Genomic DNA, 16607 nt, shown 5'->3' with positions numbered 1-16607 from the left:
GGGACCACTTAGACCCCATTGGCAGGTGCAGTAGAGTTTGCATAGCCTTGCAGACAACCCAGTTACATGACTCCCGCATCTCTGCAGGGCCCTCCTCCCTTCTTTTTCTGCCCTCCCCCCTCCTTCCTCACTACTTAGCTACCTCCTACTCACCCTCAGGGTTCAGTCATGTGCACTCCATCTCTGAAGCCTTGGTGGCCTTCAGGGCCTCCGCCCCAAGTTGAGTATAAAGTGAGCATCTTGCCACAGACCTGGGCAAGCTTGGCGTTTGCAAAGGCAGATGCAATGGTTTGCAAGGCGGGTCTGCTGTGTGACCTCCCCCATTTTTTTCCTTCATGCTTCAGATACTGTTCACTTGGATTTATTCTGGAAGTGTCACTAGAAGTCCACACTCATTTTACCGCATACTGGGAAGTCAGTGGGCAGCTAAGAGAGACAAGCCCTGGGCCCTGGTTCACAGTGTCTGTTGGGAGAGATGGGTTTCTATTCAAGTCCACAAACACAAAATATTGCAGTGGTTTTTTTTTTTTTTTTTTTTTAGTTATCAAATGCGTGTATTATTTTGATTCAGAGATGTGTGAAAAGGCAAATGCATGTGTACTTTGGGACTGAGATATATGGAAGAAAGCTTTGGCCTTGCGAAGGGGGATAGTTCAGCTGGTAAGAATACTTGCCTTGCAAGCTTGAAGGCTGGAGCTTGATTTCAGAACCACATGGGACTGGAGAGGGGGCCCATTGGTTAAGAGCACTGGCTGCTCTTGCAGAGGATGAGAATTTGATTCTCACACTGGGGCAGTTTACAACTTCCTGTAACTCCAACCCCAGGGGAACCCACGCCCTCTTCCAGCTTTCATAGGTACTCACACATAAGTGTGCACACACACCCCAATAAAAGTTAAATTAAATTTTAAAAGCCATGCATGGCGGATTATAGAGAATGCTGGAGAAGTGGAGACAGGCGGATCCTTAGGGCTCACCAGCCAGCCAGCCTGACTTACTTGGTGAACTCCAGGCCAGCAAGAGACTTTGTCTCAAACAATCAAACTTACAAACACAAAACCAAAATGTGAGCAGCATTTGAAGAACAATGTCTGAGGATATCTTCAGGCCTACACACAGCCATGCATGTTCATGTGTGCACACACACAACATACACGCAGAGACAAAGACACACACACACACACACACACACACACACACACACACACACACACACAGGAGTACACATGAACACAAGGCAGGTGCACACAAACACCCCACATAAAGTTCCAATTCCAGGATCTTCCAGAAACTGTTAGGGGAGCTCCCTGAGTGGAGAGAGAGTGGGAGCTCCCTTTTAGGTTGAAAGGGAGCACTAACAGGAACAGTGCCCTGGAGTGGGGGTGGGGAGAACCAGTTCAGCCTCCAAGTCAGTAGAGTGAGTTCATTCAGGGCTCTTTGACTTCTTGGATGCCCTGAGAACCAATGAAGGCTATGAATTGGGTTGGTGTACATTTTCTTTCTTTCTTTTTTAAGTTTAGTGTGTCCTGGAAGGCAGGGTCTGTCAGCTTTCAGGAGTCATTTTCTTCTTCCAAAATGTGGGCCCTGGGGATTGAACTCGGGTAGTCAGATTTAGCAGCAAGTGCCTTAGCCACTAAGCCTTCTCATTAGCCTCAGTGCTCACTTTCAGAACCCTTCTATGGCTTCTGTGAAAAACCAGTGAGAGGAGTGGATGTGGAAGCTGCTTAGGAGAAGGTAGGGGAAGATGACAAGGGTGAGTGGGGGCAGAGGCAGACGAGCTACAGTCATGATACCTGGGAACAGGACAAGTACTGAGGGTTGGGTGGCTTCCCTGTGGGCCTGGGGAAGCTCTTGTCCAGAAAGATCCAGAACTCACTTCAGGAGGCATCCAGTGAACAAGGATTCCTGGGTGTGGGTGAGACAGGCAGGGTTGGACAACCTTCCCCGGGGTGGAGTGGAAGCTGTACAGGTGCAGTACTAGGGCCTGTTGCAACAGAGGTATCCCTGGGTGGTTAAGGAGCTAGCCCAGTAAGAAGTGAGATGGCCGCTAGCATCAGTCCACCTGGTGTCTCTTTGAAGGCCTTGCAAAACCAAGGCTGCTGTTGGCCATGTAGCTAATGATAGACACTAAAGGCTTTATGTAATGGGGTGCCCACCTGACCTGCTGTTCATGTGTACAGCTCATACGTAAGAAGAAAACTTTGGGGGCTGGAGAGGTGGCTCAGTGGGTAAGAATACATACTGTGTTGACAGAGGACTCAAGTTCAGTTTCTAGCACCCAAGTTGGGCTCCTCATTTCATCTAAGTCCATCTCCTGAGGATCCAGTGCCCTCTTCTGGCCTCCCAGTCATCTGCACTTATGTGCACATAACTACACACAGAAACACACATATGAATAGTTTAAAAAGAATCACTAGGCAGCAGTCATGACATACACCTTTAATCCCAGCACTTGGAAGGCAGAGACAGGCAGATCTCTGTGAGTTTGACTCCAGTCTGTTCTACATAGTGAATTATAGGCTATCCGGGGCTACATAGTGAGATCATGTCTGAAAACATAAGCAAATAGATAAAAATGAAATGAAATTAAAATTTTTAAATGTGGTTCTTTTTAAAAGGTGGAGTGGGGAGCTAGCAGGCTCCTTTGAGCTCACTTGGTTCGGTACTTGTCAAACATGCTGGAAGATTGGGGTTTGATCCCCAGCATTGAATAAACCAGGCACACACTTTTAATTCTAGCACTTAGGAGGTAGAGGCTGGAGGATCAGGAATTCAAAGTCATCCTCAGCTATTGTGAGGCCATCTTGGACTACATGAAAGCATGTCTCAAAAAACAAGCAAAGAAACAAACAAACAAAAAAACTCAAATGATGAAGATGAAGTATTTTTTTTTTAAAAAAGAAAGAAACCCAAAACAAAACTAGCAGGCCCCACATGGCTAGGGTGAAATTTATCTGTCTGAAACATATCTGTCTGAAAGTAGGCCAACATACCCACGCCCAGAGAGGGATCTGGGGACTACAAAGTGGAGATAAGGTCCATTCCCAGTTGGGAGTTCACTAGGAGGCAATATGGCTGCCTCGCCCACCCACTGGCAATGGGTATGGGGTATGTGCGAGAGGAGGCAAATGGCCACTTACCCTCAACTCCTCAACACTCAGCCACACTGCCCCCAGAACCTTGGACAGGGACAGACAGCTTGGGAAGGATCCCAGGGAAGGCTGCAGTTCAGGATTGAAGCCTGTCTGTTCTTGTTTCTCGGGGTCCTTTGGCCTGGAACATTTGGTGGAGCCCATTAAAATTAAAAAGCCAAGTGGCTGGAGGCTTGGAATGCCAGCTCATTTTCCCTGGCATGGTAGGTCCTGTTTAAGGGAACCAGCTGGCATTAATGGCACACAACTCGTCACAAACAGCAGCTAGCGATCAGAAGAATCAGAGCTAATAATCGGGTTTGGGAAAGATAATGAGATATGGAACAGCCATTGCCGAGGGTCCCCCAGGGTCTGTTTTAGCAGCCTCCAAATAAGCTACAAAACAGAAATTAACCAAACAGGGGCTTCATTTGGGCAGAGGGGGAAAACAAACAAGGTAGAGATTTGCACACGAATTCCTAGTATGGCCATGCCCAAGCTCAGGGCCTGTGGGCCAACGACCACTGTCCGAAGGAGGCATGGGGCTTTCTGTGACCACTTGTCTCCAAGGGCACTGTGAGGTCAGAGCTGCTGCTGGGAAGCCTAAAGAGAAGACTAGCTTCCTGCGGCTCCTTTTTTCCTACCCCTGCTTCCCACTTGGCATGGGGCAAACCAGCTAGGTTACCTCTTCCAGACAGTGACAGTCCTAGCCAGTGGGGAGAAAGGCCAGCCAGGAAGGGGTCAGTTTCAGACTGGCACAGAAAGTCTCAGTGTTGGCTGTGAGCAATTGTCTCTAGTCTCTCTCCGCCTCCCCCTGCATTCCAGCTCTGCCCAGTCCCAGGAAGCTGCCAGCCATGGAGAAGCTTGGGCCTTCTTGTTCCCTTCCCCCATGGCTCCTGCTTCCTACTTCTTCAATACTTCATCATCTTTCTAAGTGTGTGTGCAGGGCTTTGCCACCTGCTGAGATAGGGTACATCGAAGGCCCTACCTCCCATTTATGCAACACTGGGGCCCCAAGGCCTAGTGGGCCTTTGTTTGGGATCCCATGTTATACACACGATCCATGGCTACAGGGGTGTCTGCTCATTGCTTCTTGAGAAGGAGGCTGTGTTAGTTGCTTTCTCATTGCTGTTATCAAACACCCACAAGGACACCCTTAGGAAGTGAGGGTTTACAGCTGGGCCCATGGTCTGAGGATACTGTCTACATGGCAATAAGGCATGGTGACATGGAGGTAGCTTGTCATACTGCATCCATCATAAGAAGAAAAGCAAGGTGAATGCTAGTGTTCAGCCTGCTTCCTCCTTTTTGTGCAGTCCAGGCCTCTGGCCCACATTTAGGGTAGCTCTTCCTACCTCAGTGGACTCAGTCTAGAAACTCCATTACAGACACACCCAGCCCGGTATTTCCTAGGTGATTTTAGATTCTGCCAAGTTAATGGTGTTAACTATCACAGAAGCCAATTGGAAAGGGGGGGTGAAGCTTTGGAATTGGCAGGCGCTGGGTTCAAATCCTAGTTTTACCTGCCACTACATAGCTGCCTGTCCTCGGCAAAGTCACCGGTCCTCTCTGAGCCTGCCTCTTCTTGAAAATGTCTTGTTAAGACATTGCACGTGATAGCTGTGGTGTGTTTCTGGGGTAGAGCACTTGCCCAGGATGCCAGGCATCCTGGGTTCATCCCCAGCACTGTGAAAATAAAAAGCACTTGTTGATGGCACAAAGGAGATCTCCAGACAGTCCGCTCCACTTCCTCTTCATCTTCAGTGTGTGCTTCGCCCTTCAAGCTTTCCCTTTGTACTTTCCCTGTGAGGCTCAGGAGACTGTTTCTGAGTCACTCATTGCTGAGAGCTGGGGTTCCCTGGACTTGATGAGCTCCATCTGAGCAGTAATACCTAGGATGGGCCGGTGGCGTTCAGAAAGGTCCTGTTATGTCATTTACATATGGATAAGCAGTCAGTTCCTGCCACTCAGCTCACCCTCAAGTAAGCAAGGAGAACATGGGCAGGGCTCTGAACATCGACATGACAGTTAGGATATGCCTGCCACACTGAGAGCCCAGGCAGAAGTGGCTGGCTGCCTGGCAGATGGTTGGCTGGCACTCTTGTCCCATGCCCTTGCACTGGAGCCTGGGCCCAGCTGTTCCTGTTCTACTTCAGGCACTCAGCCTCCTTGAGGCTTCTCAAAGGCCCAGCAACCAAAAAGGTTGAGTCAAGAGCCAGGCTAAGAGCACAGGGTAGCCTGCTAAGCCATCAGGAGTCCAGAGCTGAATACAGACCAGATCTTGCCGTGGCCCTTACTGCCTCCTCTTCTTAGGATGGACCATCAGGTCAGGGCTGGCTGTATCAGTCTGGAGTACCAAGACTTCTGGGTCACATCTGCTGTCTCTCCATGCCTGCTGCTCATCTAGTTTCTTCTAGATAGTTCTCTGATGGCCTAATCTACCTTCCTGTCCCCCAGAGAAGCCCCTTCTCACCAGTACAGAGCTCTCCATCCAATTGTCTGCTTGTACCTGACCCTCAACCCCCAGCTCATTGAGCTTATGCTCAGAGCTACTAGATACAGCATTTAGTGCCGAGTGCACATGTAAAAGGCGTGCAGTCCTTCTCTCCCACAGGTCCAGGGTCAGGGACCACACTGATGAGCCCAGGACTAAGTGCTTGGAGAGAGGTACTGGAGAAACAGGGAGAGGTAACATTGTCACATGGCTGCACTTACTGAGCCCTCTTGTGTGTCAAGCTCATTCCTTTTATGTGCATTCTTATTGTAAACCCTGAATGTGGTAGAAATAACTGTCCTTTTTCTACCACCAGGCAGTGAAGTAGAGAGAGGATAATGAGGATAATGAGTCACCTGCGTAAGGTCCCACTGCTAGTAAGTGACAGAGGTGATAGACTTCAGAGCTGGTCCTGAGGGAACAGGTGTCACCTGAGGTGGATGGGTCACCCCAGACCTAGGGACCAGGTCAGCAAAGGCTAGAGGCCAGAAGGCCCAGTTGGCCTCAGAAGGGCGGCACCTGGGTGTGGGGTGTGAAGGAAATTGGAGGGATCTCCTCCAGCTGTCCCTCCAGTTCTGCTCCTCCCTCCCATGAGCCCTTGCAGCATCGTGAATCTTCTTCTGTTTTCTTTGCTTTCCAAGGTGGGCCTTAATGTGCTGGTTCAGAAAGCCAACAAGTTCACCCCAGCCACTCGCCTTCTTGTGCAGAGATTTGTGCCCTTCCCTGCAGTAGGTAAGATATCTCTCTCTCTCTCTCTCTCTCTCTCTCTCTCTCTCTCTCTCTCTCTCTCTCCCTCCCTCCCTCCCTCCCTCCCTCTCCTCTCTCTCTCTCTCTCTCTCTCTCTCTCTCTCTCTCTCTCTCTGTGTGTGTGTGTGTGTGTGTTGCATGGTGGGGGTCTGGGGGACTTCCAAGCACCTGGGTGAATGGTGGTTCTTCAACGTCATATCTCCCTGATGTTTGCAGACTTGTGGCTGGGCGATGAAGACCAAAACTTACACACATAGAAATGCAGGACCCACCAGCTCAGTGTATGAGATACAGCTTTGGTACAAATTCTTGTGTGTTGTGTTTTGTTTTGTTTTGTGGTGTTGGGGATGCAACCTGGGACTTCATGCACACGAGGCAAGTGTTCTAGCAACCGAGCCACACTCTCAGCCCTTTGTTTGAGACAAAGTCTCCGTCTGAAGCTTAGGGTGACTTGGCACTCACTATGTAGTGCAGGCTAGCCTCAGACTCCTGGGAGACTTAGCACAGAGGCTGTTTGTTTGATCACTTGTTTTGAGACAGTCTTATGTATCCCAGAGTGGCCTCAAACTTGTTATATAATGGACCATGACCTTGGACTTCTGATCCTCCTGCCTCTACTTCAGCAGTGTTGGGATTACATGTGCACACTAATAACCTTTTGGTTTATTGGGTGCTGTTGATCTGATCCGGGGTATCCTACATGCTAGGCAAGCACTCTGGCAATATCTCCATTCCAGCACAGGGAGATAGATTCCTAACCTGGATCTCCAGGCTAGTAACATCAGCAGACAGATCACAGTGGATCCTTTGAACTGTGAAAAGTATTCGCAATAAAATCTAATAAAAAATCTTTATTCTTTCTATCATGAGTATGCCCAGCAAATAGTAAAAACAAGGACATGGGGCTTTGTTAGCAGGAAACACCAGGTTACTCCATGCCACATTGCAGATGTTACTCAGAGGCCTGGAAGTCTTGCTTCTGTGCAGGGTGAACCCAAATAATCGTATGTGATACTTCAACTGCCACATCTTACTTTCTCATCAGGTAAAAGGCAGTTGATTAGCTGACCTTGGGAGTGCACATTTGTAATACCAGCAGGGATGTGGAGACAGGAGGAGGAGAAGTCTAAGATCATCCTTAGCTATATAGTGATCCTGGGCCAGCCTGGGCTACAGGTAGCAACACACGTTCAGTTCCTAAGACCCACATGATGGAAAGAGAGAACTGATCCCCAGAAGCTGTCCTCTCGTGTTCATACATGCCTCCACCAAGTAAATAAATTTAAAGGCACATCTATTACTGAATCACAATAAAAATTTTGATAACTTGTTTTAATCTCTTTATAAATCTTTTGAATTTTGTTTCATACATATAGAAATATTAATCTGAGAGGGATGTTTAGTCTTCACCTGATTGTCAGAGGGGCCTCTGGCCACAGGGAAACTCACAGTTTTTGCTGGATCCTTAGGATGCTGCAAAGCTTGGCCTGGCTCTCAGGAAGCAGTGCCCAGTTTCAGGAATGGAGACTACGATGCAAAGTTTTGCTTTGTTTTAGAAATAATTGTAGAAGCAGCACAAAGCAGTTTAGCATTTGTTGTTCAAAGAAGTATACATGAGTACTAGAGCCCTGAGTCAGAGTCCCCCTCTCAGAACCTTTGTCAGAGGACAAAGGTGGGGACCAGCCCATCCCAGGGCCTGAAGGTTCTGAAACCTTCTGTTGTCAGTGCTCACTCTGAAAGCTGAGTCCCCCCAGCTCATAGCACTGACCTGACCTTCTGATCAGGCCTCAGCTTCTTGTATGTAATATGTAGGCTTGGTATTCTCCATCTATGGCCACAGACCAGACTCCATTAACAGGAACTTGTTGTGGAGTAACTACAGAATGGGGTGACCTCACCCGCTCCATGCCCAGTGGCTAATAAACTCCCAGAACCAACCACCCAGTGGAGCCTAGCCAACCCAGATAATTGCTATAGCAACTCCACACTTGTAATGAACTCTTAGCTATTTCTGCCGTGGGCCATTAATGGAATAACTCTTTAAAGCCGACTTCATCATGGGGTCTAATTGAGCAAAAAACGTGGCTACTCAGTGGCTGGGCTTACAGCCACCAGGGCTGGAGGGTCCGAGGCAGCCTAGACTGGCTCTGAGGCTCCACTGAGAAGCAATTGGGTCTTGGGGAATGGAGGGAGCAAGCCTCAGATAAGAACTTTGCCAGTGGCTTGTTCCAGTCATGTCCAGCCCCCATTGTGCTGTGTGACCTTGAGCTGGTCTTAACCTCTCTGAGACTCCCTCAGGAGAAGCCTTTCCTCTGTTCTGAGACTCTGACCTGCTCCTCTCAGCCTTAGCCTGATTCCCTCCCATCTTCTTCTTGGCACAGCCTTCAGCCCTACCAGCCAAGTCCAGCCTCTGCCACGCAGCTTGAGGCCCCTATATCCATAGCTGGTTGTACACATGGTGCTTTGCAACTTGCTAGTCCTCACTCCCAGGACCTTGGGAGAAGCCAGCCCATCTGCAAAGAGACTTCCACTCATCGCCCTGCTGAGGGATTGGCCACAGTGTGGTGTCAGGTCAGAGCCTTCATCTGCTCCCTGCACTTAGGGTCTCTGTACCATGTACTGCCCTGACTGGGACGGAACATCTCAAAGTCACTTGGCCTTTACTTTCTGCAGCAGCTGGCTAGCCACTGCCAGCCTAAGAGAAGCTTGCTCGGAAGCTACTTCACCATGTAAAAGGCTACTTTCCCATTAGGGTACCAGCATGGTGGGAGGACTCTGTCACAGGAAGGAGTGGAATGGGAGAGGACATCCTGAAAGGACCATAACCATCCCTCTGTTCCTAGGCAAGCAAGGGAACTCTCTGGAATTGCTGTGCTCCCCTCCTCTGGCGTGCCCTTCTAGATGCCTGTCCAGCTGAAAGTCTAGGCATCTCTGGGGTCTCTGCACTATCCAGAGCCCAAGCTACTCACCCACCCACCCCAGGTCAGAATGCACGTCCCCTTGTCTAAGTCTGCTCCTCTATCCTGGGACCACCTTAACAGTGTCACAGGCTTGCACTAGATTTGCAGAGCCCAGACCTAGGTGCCACCTAGGCCTCCTTCCCTTTGCCCTCCGGTGTGTCTCATCCAGTGCTGAGAGGGACCGAAGGCAGAGCCTACCACCTCATTCTACAAAAGAATATACAAATTCCAACTCGGAACTACACCCTGCACCCAGAGCTGAGGCCTCCCAATGCCCACCCAGGACGACTCAGTCTCGTAGTGAAACCTGCTTTGGAGCTGGAACGTAGATGTGTGTCCATCCTGGAGGGGGCCAGACTATGCAGTGCTTGCAGTGAGCATTCCATCTCCAAGATTGCCCCTGACTTTTCATCTAGGATTGTGTGAGCACTTGTGTGCATGTGAGTGCCGAGTGCTAGGAAGCAAGCCCCAGGTGCTCCCTGTAGCCACTGCTCTCTATCAGGGAGGTTTTCTGCACCCACAACACCCTGCTCTGGTCTAGAACAGCAGTCATGGGGGAGATCTTGGTTTCTATTTATACATGGAGACGGTAGGAAAGAAGGTGAGCCTGGGAGCATGTGTGCTGGCATCAGAATCGATTGGGGACTGGTAATTAATTTGTTTAGACCTTAATTAATTCTCCAGTTCTTTCTTATTTGTGGACTGTCACGCTTAATTGTGTTCAGGAGCTCAAGCTTGGAGCAGGCCCTCCGTTAATTGATGTGTGGCTGCTGGGAGGTGCAAGTTAATGGTTTGGGAAGCTGGGCAAACAGTGCCATTAAAGGTCAACAGAGGAGATGCTGGAAAAATACACACCCCTGGGTCCAGCCACCGATCTCCAGAGCTGAACCCGCTCTACAGGAGGCAGGTCCCACAGATAGCCTTTCTGTGAGGCCTTGGAGGAAATGTGCAGGGTGGCAGTGCTAGGTGTGGGTCTCACGAGAGACAACTGTGAGAAAAGAGGCATGCCTGTGGTCAGAGGTGGATGGAGCAGGGCCTCTAGAGACGTGGAAATACCAGTAGTCACCTATCTCAGTGCATTTGCTCAGAGCTGGTGCCCTGGCTCCATGTCTGCCTGACTGTATCCAACGAGAAGGAAGCAGCAGCAAGTGCTCTTGAACCCTGCACACCCCTGAGCTTGAGCCTCTTTGTTAGTTACTGTTCTCATGCTTTGACAAAAGCACCTTAAGGAAGGGCAGGGCTTGTTTTTGTACAGTTCGCTAGTTTGACAGGAATGTCCGTCATGGCAAGACGTCATGATGGCAGGAGCTTGGTCACTTTGTAAATGCAGCGAGCTCATGGAGGGAGGTGATCGCTGGTGCTCAGCTCACTTCCTCCTTTCCACTCAGTCCTGGCCCCCAGCCCACAGGATGGTGCTGCCCACATGCAGGGTAAGTTTGCTCACCTTGGTTAACCCAGTATAGAAACTGCCTCCTAGACACATCAGTCTCCTAAGGAATTCTAGACCCTGTCCAATTGAGCATCAGTGTGAACTGTCCCAGCCACCCATAGGATAATAATCTTTCATGAACCAGAAAGTCCTTCCTTGGCTAGGAAATCTTCTGGGTCCTTCCTAGGGTCCCTTTCATACGTTGTCAAAAAGTGTTTCATTGCCATAACATTTTTTGTTCTGTGTTCCCCTGTGAGCTGTTGCTCAGACCTTCTAAAAAGTCTGAGGGTGGGGGTGAGGGTGTCTCCTGATTCTTCATACCCAGTGAGCCTTACATCTGCTCCTTTGTGCCCTTTCCATGCCCCAGGTCACAGAGGTCTCCATGGCATTGACTCCCCCTTTGCTGCCTAAGCCTCAGACCCCCATCAAAGCATAACTCCCCATTACTTATCTCCTATGGGCTGGAAGGCAGTAGGGTGTACCTGTGGCAGCTAAGTTCTGGCCCCTGTGAATGGTTCCCCTATAAGGTCAGTGGTGCTTCATAAGGCATCCATGTCCCTTTGATGCTCCTCAGGAGGCTGCAAGAGCCTGCTTGAGCCTGTTCTGTGCTTACCCCTGGACACACGGCAGCTGTGGCTGCTGTGTTCCTCTCTACCTCTGCTGAGTTTCAGGCACATGGCCATGCTGGCCCGGAAGCCCACTCTTCTTGGTGCCGCAGCCCTCCACCTGGCTGTCCAGGACAGCCTGCTTAAGTTTGCTTCCCTCATCAGACTGTGTGGGTGTCTCAGGTGCCATTCCTCAGGACCCTCAGCCCAACATATCGTCAGGGTGCATATTAGTTACTTTCCTGTTACTGTGACCAAATACCTGCAAGGAAGAAAGTTCAGGAAGAAAGGATTTTTTTTTCTTTTGACTTACAGTTTAAGAAAAAATACACACCATGGTGGTGAAGTCATAACAGCGAGAGCCTGGGATGACTGGTGGCATTGAGTCAGGAAGCAGAGAGGGGTGAATGGTTAGTGCTCAGCTTGACACACACCCCATTTTCATGTATGGCATGCATGTGTGGGTATTGGAATGTTTTTTCATGTGGACACATGTGGCGTGCATGTAGAAATGTATGTGTATTTGGAGACCTGAGGTTGTTGCTGAGAATCATCCTTGGTTCCTCCCACCTTATTCAACAATAACAGCCTTGCTCAGTCAGATTCAGAGCTTGTGATGTGGCCAGTCCTGCTATGCAGCTTCCTCTGGGGATCCTTTACCATTGGAGGCTGGAATTACAGGTGGGTCACCACACCCACCCAGAACTTACTTGGGTGTCTGGGGATCCAAACTCCTATCCTCAACTAATTGCATATAGCAAGCTCTTTAACTGCTGAGCCTCCTTACCCATTCTATACTTTATCATGCTTATTCAGCCCAAAGCTGCAGCCCATGGCATGATACTACCCACATTTTACAGTGGCTTCTCCCTCCACAGTTGAACCTCTCTGGAAACACCCTCATAGACACATCCAGAGGTGTGTTTCCATGGTGATCCTAAATCCATTCAGGTTAACAGTGAAGCTTAGCACGGCAGAGTTTCGTGTGGCTTTGTTAATGCTCAGACAAGTGTTTTGACACAGGGTTCAGTTACTCGGAGTGGAACTCTAGCCCAATGACATTGGTAACTAAAGTGTTTTTGTATTCTGGCTTTTTATACCCTGGTCCTTTCCTTTAGTCCGTAGACCCCAAGTAGACGATCAGGAGGCCATCCCTGGAAGCTTATCCCAGGCATATGCTCAAGTCTTTCTGGTCCATGGGCACTATGTCTTTCAAATGCGATCCTGGGATCATCATGTAAGTTTTCCCTGGGATTATGCCAACATCAGAACCTCGCCAGTCCTCAGTACACGTTAGCCCTTCATCTGACTCCCATTGCCCTGACCAAGGTAGCAAGAACCAAAGATGGTGGTGCATGCTTATAATCCCAGCACCTGGGAGGAGACAGAGAAGGATCTGAGTTCAAGATTATCCTTGGCTACATAGTGAGTTTAAGGTCAGCCTGGATGGCAGGAAATACTATATCAAGAAACCAAAGCATGGGACTGGAGGGATGACTCAGCAGTTAAAAGCATGTACTGCTCTTACAGAGGACCCCAGTTTGGTTCTCCAAATCTACGTTCAGCAGCTTGCAACTATCTGTCACTCCAGCTACAGGGGGATCTGATACCTCTAGCCTCTCAGGCACCTACGCTCATGTGCATAAACCTACACAGAGGCATACACACACCCGGCATTATGGAATATTAATTTGGAGGCAAGCATTGGTCGGAAGGTCAAAATGGCACAAAAAGACGTGTTCTTTTGACAAGTGCTATAACATTTCATAGAGGCCAGGGCGGGGACTTAGTGCTGGAGTGCCCATCAAGCATGCCTAGGATTTGATTACACTACCACAAGGTGTGTGTGCATGTACGTGAAGCCAATGAAACATTGTTTCCTGACAATCTTCCACATCTTCCTGGGTTTTAGGAATTTAACCTGAGCTAATGTTTTAGGAAGTGTGTGTTTCATTTGAGGAAGATAACTCACTGGCTACTCCATCAGAGGAATATGAGGCTGAGTGACACGGAGTCTGAGTATCCACAGAAGGACCCTCATGTCACAGCTTCCTGGAAGGATGATCAGGGACCCAGGATTAGGGCTGCCTCAGAACTGGCATGGACTCCCAGCTTCAGGATCCCAGAGAACTTGACTAGTGAGGCCAATTGGAAAGAAGTCTTTAGTAGTGTGGTGCTGGACTCCGTCTTCAGTTTTGTCCTCTTGAGTTAATTTATTGCTTGTCTGGACAGAGGAAGCCTGTGGCTCACATTCAAGGGGCAGGGTCAGTAAATAGAAGGGCTGTGAATTCACGGGACAAGGGCATAAGATCTGAAAACATCTTTAGATGTTCAATGCTAAGTATGCTATTAAAAACTGGAGGGGAAGCTGGGTGGTGGTGGCACATGCCTTTAGTCCCAGCACTCGGGAGACAGCTGCAGGCATATTTCTGTGAGTTCAAGACCAGTCTGGTCTACAAGAGCTAGTTCCAGGACAGTCTCCAAAGCTACACAGAGAAACCCTGTCTTGAAAAAAAAACAAAACAAATAAAATAAAATAAAAACCTGGAGGGGAGGCCTGGCATGGTGGCATACTCCTTTAATCACAACACTTGGGAGGCAAAGACAGGCAGATCCCTGTGAGTTTGAGGCCAGCCTGATCTACGTAGTGAGTTCTAGGACAGCCAGAGCTACATAGTGAGACCCTGTCTAGAAAAAAAAAAAAAAAAAAAAAACTTGCAGGGGCTGGGAAGATGGCTCAGTTGCTTTCTTTGCAAGCACAAGGACCTAAAATTCAACCCCCAGAACCCATGTAAAACTTGTAGGCATGGCAGCATGTTCCTGTAATCCCAGTATTGGAAAGGCAGAGACTGGAGGCTGGTCAGGCAATCTAGCCTAATTGGTGAGTTCCAGGACAATGGTGTTCTTGTTTCAAAGGACGTGGATGGCACTTCTAAGGGGGACACCTGAGGTTGTCTTCTGGCCTCCTCAAGCACACATACACATGCACTGGCACATACCTGAGCACACATTATGTAGTTACACAGATGTTAAGGTGCCATGAACCTGACTTGGCTGAGGGACTTGGGGTGAAGTCCTGCAGGTCAGTGGGGTTCCATGGGCTCCGTTTGAAGCAGATCCGTACTGTGGTGCACGGCTCATGCTAGTTTCAGTTGTGTCCCTGAAGATAGGACATCTAGAACGAAGGAGTTGGTTTCCAGAGTAGCCCTGACGCATGGAAGCGTGGCAAAAGTGGCAGGGCCCCCAACAAAATGATTGTCATTAGAATGAGCTGGATGACCCCCGAGTTTTAGGAATGTGTCTAGTTAGCAGCCTGACCTAGAAAGTCCTAAGGGATAGTCATATGTGACCAAGTTACCGCTTTCTGGGCAGCTTACCTAGGTTCTGGCGTCATGTAGGTGCTCAATAAATATTACTGAACAAATAGCTTTCTAATGCAAGAGATTTGACCCTTTCTTTCTTTCTTTCTTTCTTTCTTTCTTTCTTTCTTTCTTTCTTTCTTTCTCTCTCTCTCTCTCTCTCTCTCTCTCTCTCTCTTTTGATTTTTAAATAATCTGATGTTTTCTTTTTTCAGATTTTTAAAATTTAAATTAGAAGCAAGCTTGTTTTACATGTCAATCCCAGTTCCCTCTCCCTCCCCTTCTCTCCTGCCCGCCACCGACCCCCTATCCCATCCCCTTTCTGCTCCCCAGGGAGAGTGAGGCCTTCCATGGGGGAATCTTCAAAGTCTGTCATATCATTTGGAGCAGGGCCTAGACCCTCCCCCGTGTGTCTAGGCTGAGAGAGTATCCCTCTATGTGGAATGGGCTCCCAAAGTCCGTTTGTGTACTAGGGGTAAATACTGATCCACTGCCAGAGGCCTCATAGATTGCCCAGACCTCCTAACTGACACCCACAATCCGGGGGTCTAGTTTGGTCCTATGCTGGTTTCCCAACTATCAGTCTGGAGTTTATGAGCTCCCCTTGTTCAGGTCAGCTGTTTCTGTGGGTTTCTCCAGCCTGGTCTTGACCCCTTTGCTCATCATTCCTCCCTCTATGCAACTGGATTCCAGGAGTTCAGTTCAGTGCTTAGCTGTGGGTGTCTGCTTCTGCTTCCATCAGCTACTGGATGAAGGCTCTATGATGGCATGTAAGGTAGTCATCAATCTCATTATAGGGGAAGGGTATTTAAGGTAGCCTCTCTACTGTTGCTTAGTTGGTGTCATCCTTGTAGATCTCTGGACATTTCCCTAGTGCCAGATTTCTCTTTAAACCTATAATGGCTACCTCTATTATAGTATCTCCTTTCTTCCTCTCCTCTATTCTTCCCGTGACTCAATCTTCCTGCTCCCTCATGTCCTCCTCTCCCCTCCTCTTCTCCTCTTCTCTTTCTCCTAACTCCCTCTCTCCTTCCCCCATGATCCCAGAGATTTGACCATTTCTAAAACCTGGAAGGCAGGGAGATCCAGAGGCAGAGAAGGTAGAGAGGCACTAGGCTTGGGGGGGGCAACGAAGGCAGGAGAGGGTGGGGCAACCGTGGGGTAGGAGAAGGCATCTTGGAGCCTTGGATGTGAGCTTAGTGTTTAAGCTCCATCTCATCACCTGGGAAGCTACTGCAGTCTCCAGCTAGGGAACTGCTGGGCTGAGGAAGCCTTTAGAAGGTGTGTCATGCTCCCACTCTGCCCCACTTCTAGTGTGTTCACAAGAGGGGTGTCTTCGCAGGAATCTTGTGTCACTGTGTGTGTGCCTGTGGGGGCCAGAGGGCAACCTTTGATGTCATTCCTAAGGTACCTTCCACCTCTCTCTCTCTCTCTCTCTCCCTCTCTGTCTCTCTCTCTCCCCCTCTCTCCCCCTCCCCCTCTCTCTGCATCATCTCTCACTGGCCTAGGACTCCCTAAGTAGGCTAGGCTTGCTATCCAGCCAGATCCAGGGATCCACCAGTCTCCACCTCTCCAGCACTGGCATTACAAGCACATAGTGTCACACTCATCCTTTTCCATGGAAACTAGGGGTTGAGTAGGGCAAATTTACTTATGCAGCAAGGACATTACTCAACTGTCTCTCCAGCTACCTTAGCAGGAATCTTACAGAGATTACGGGCTTCAGAGTTAGCTGTACCTAGGATGTACAAACTGATTTTTTTTTCAGTTTAGGAATTTCCAGTCCTGAGTTGGTGACACTTCAGTATGGGCTGTGAAACTCTCCCCTGATTCTTAAGCTATTTAAAAGAAAATCTGGGCCGTTTAGAGTTGCCTCTCACAT

General features: G+C 49.1%; 1 protein-coding gene across 6 annotated transcripts in view; it reads left to right on the top strand.

Annotated features, from left to right (window-relative positions):
• The window catches only part of Sfxn5 (sideroflexin 5), a 123910-nt gene that overhangs the window by 71294 nt on the left and 36009 nt on the right, over positions 1-16607 (top strand). For 3 of the 6 annotated variants that reach the window (XM_027428746.2, XM_035448588.1, XM_027428747.2), the window contains exon 10: positions 6267-6357. In XM_027428746.2, coding sequence (XP_027284547.1) covers positions 6267-6357 — 91 coding nt within the window. Of the gene's footprint in view, positions 1-6266; positions 6358-6588; positions 6679-7417; positions 7704-16607 lie in introns of those variants that run through there. The other 3 variants (XM_035448587.1, XM_035448586.1, XM_035448585.1) reach the window with 3 other exon arrangements.

Source organism: Cricetulus griseus, chromosome 8 (genome assembly GCF_003668045.3).
Source record: "Cricetulus griseus strain 17A/GY chromosome 8, alternate assembly CriGri-PICRH-1.0, whole genome shotgun sequence".
NCBI classification, from domain to species: domain Eukaryota; kingdom Metazoa; phylum Chordata; class Mammalia; order Rodentia; family Cricetidae; genus Cricetulus; species Cricetulus griseus.
This window is presented reverse-complemented; position numbering and strand designations above follow the sequence as displayed.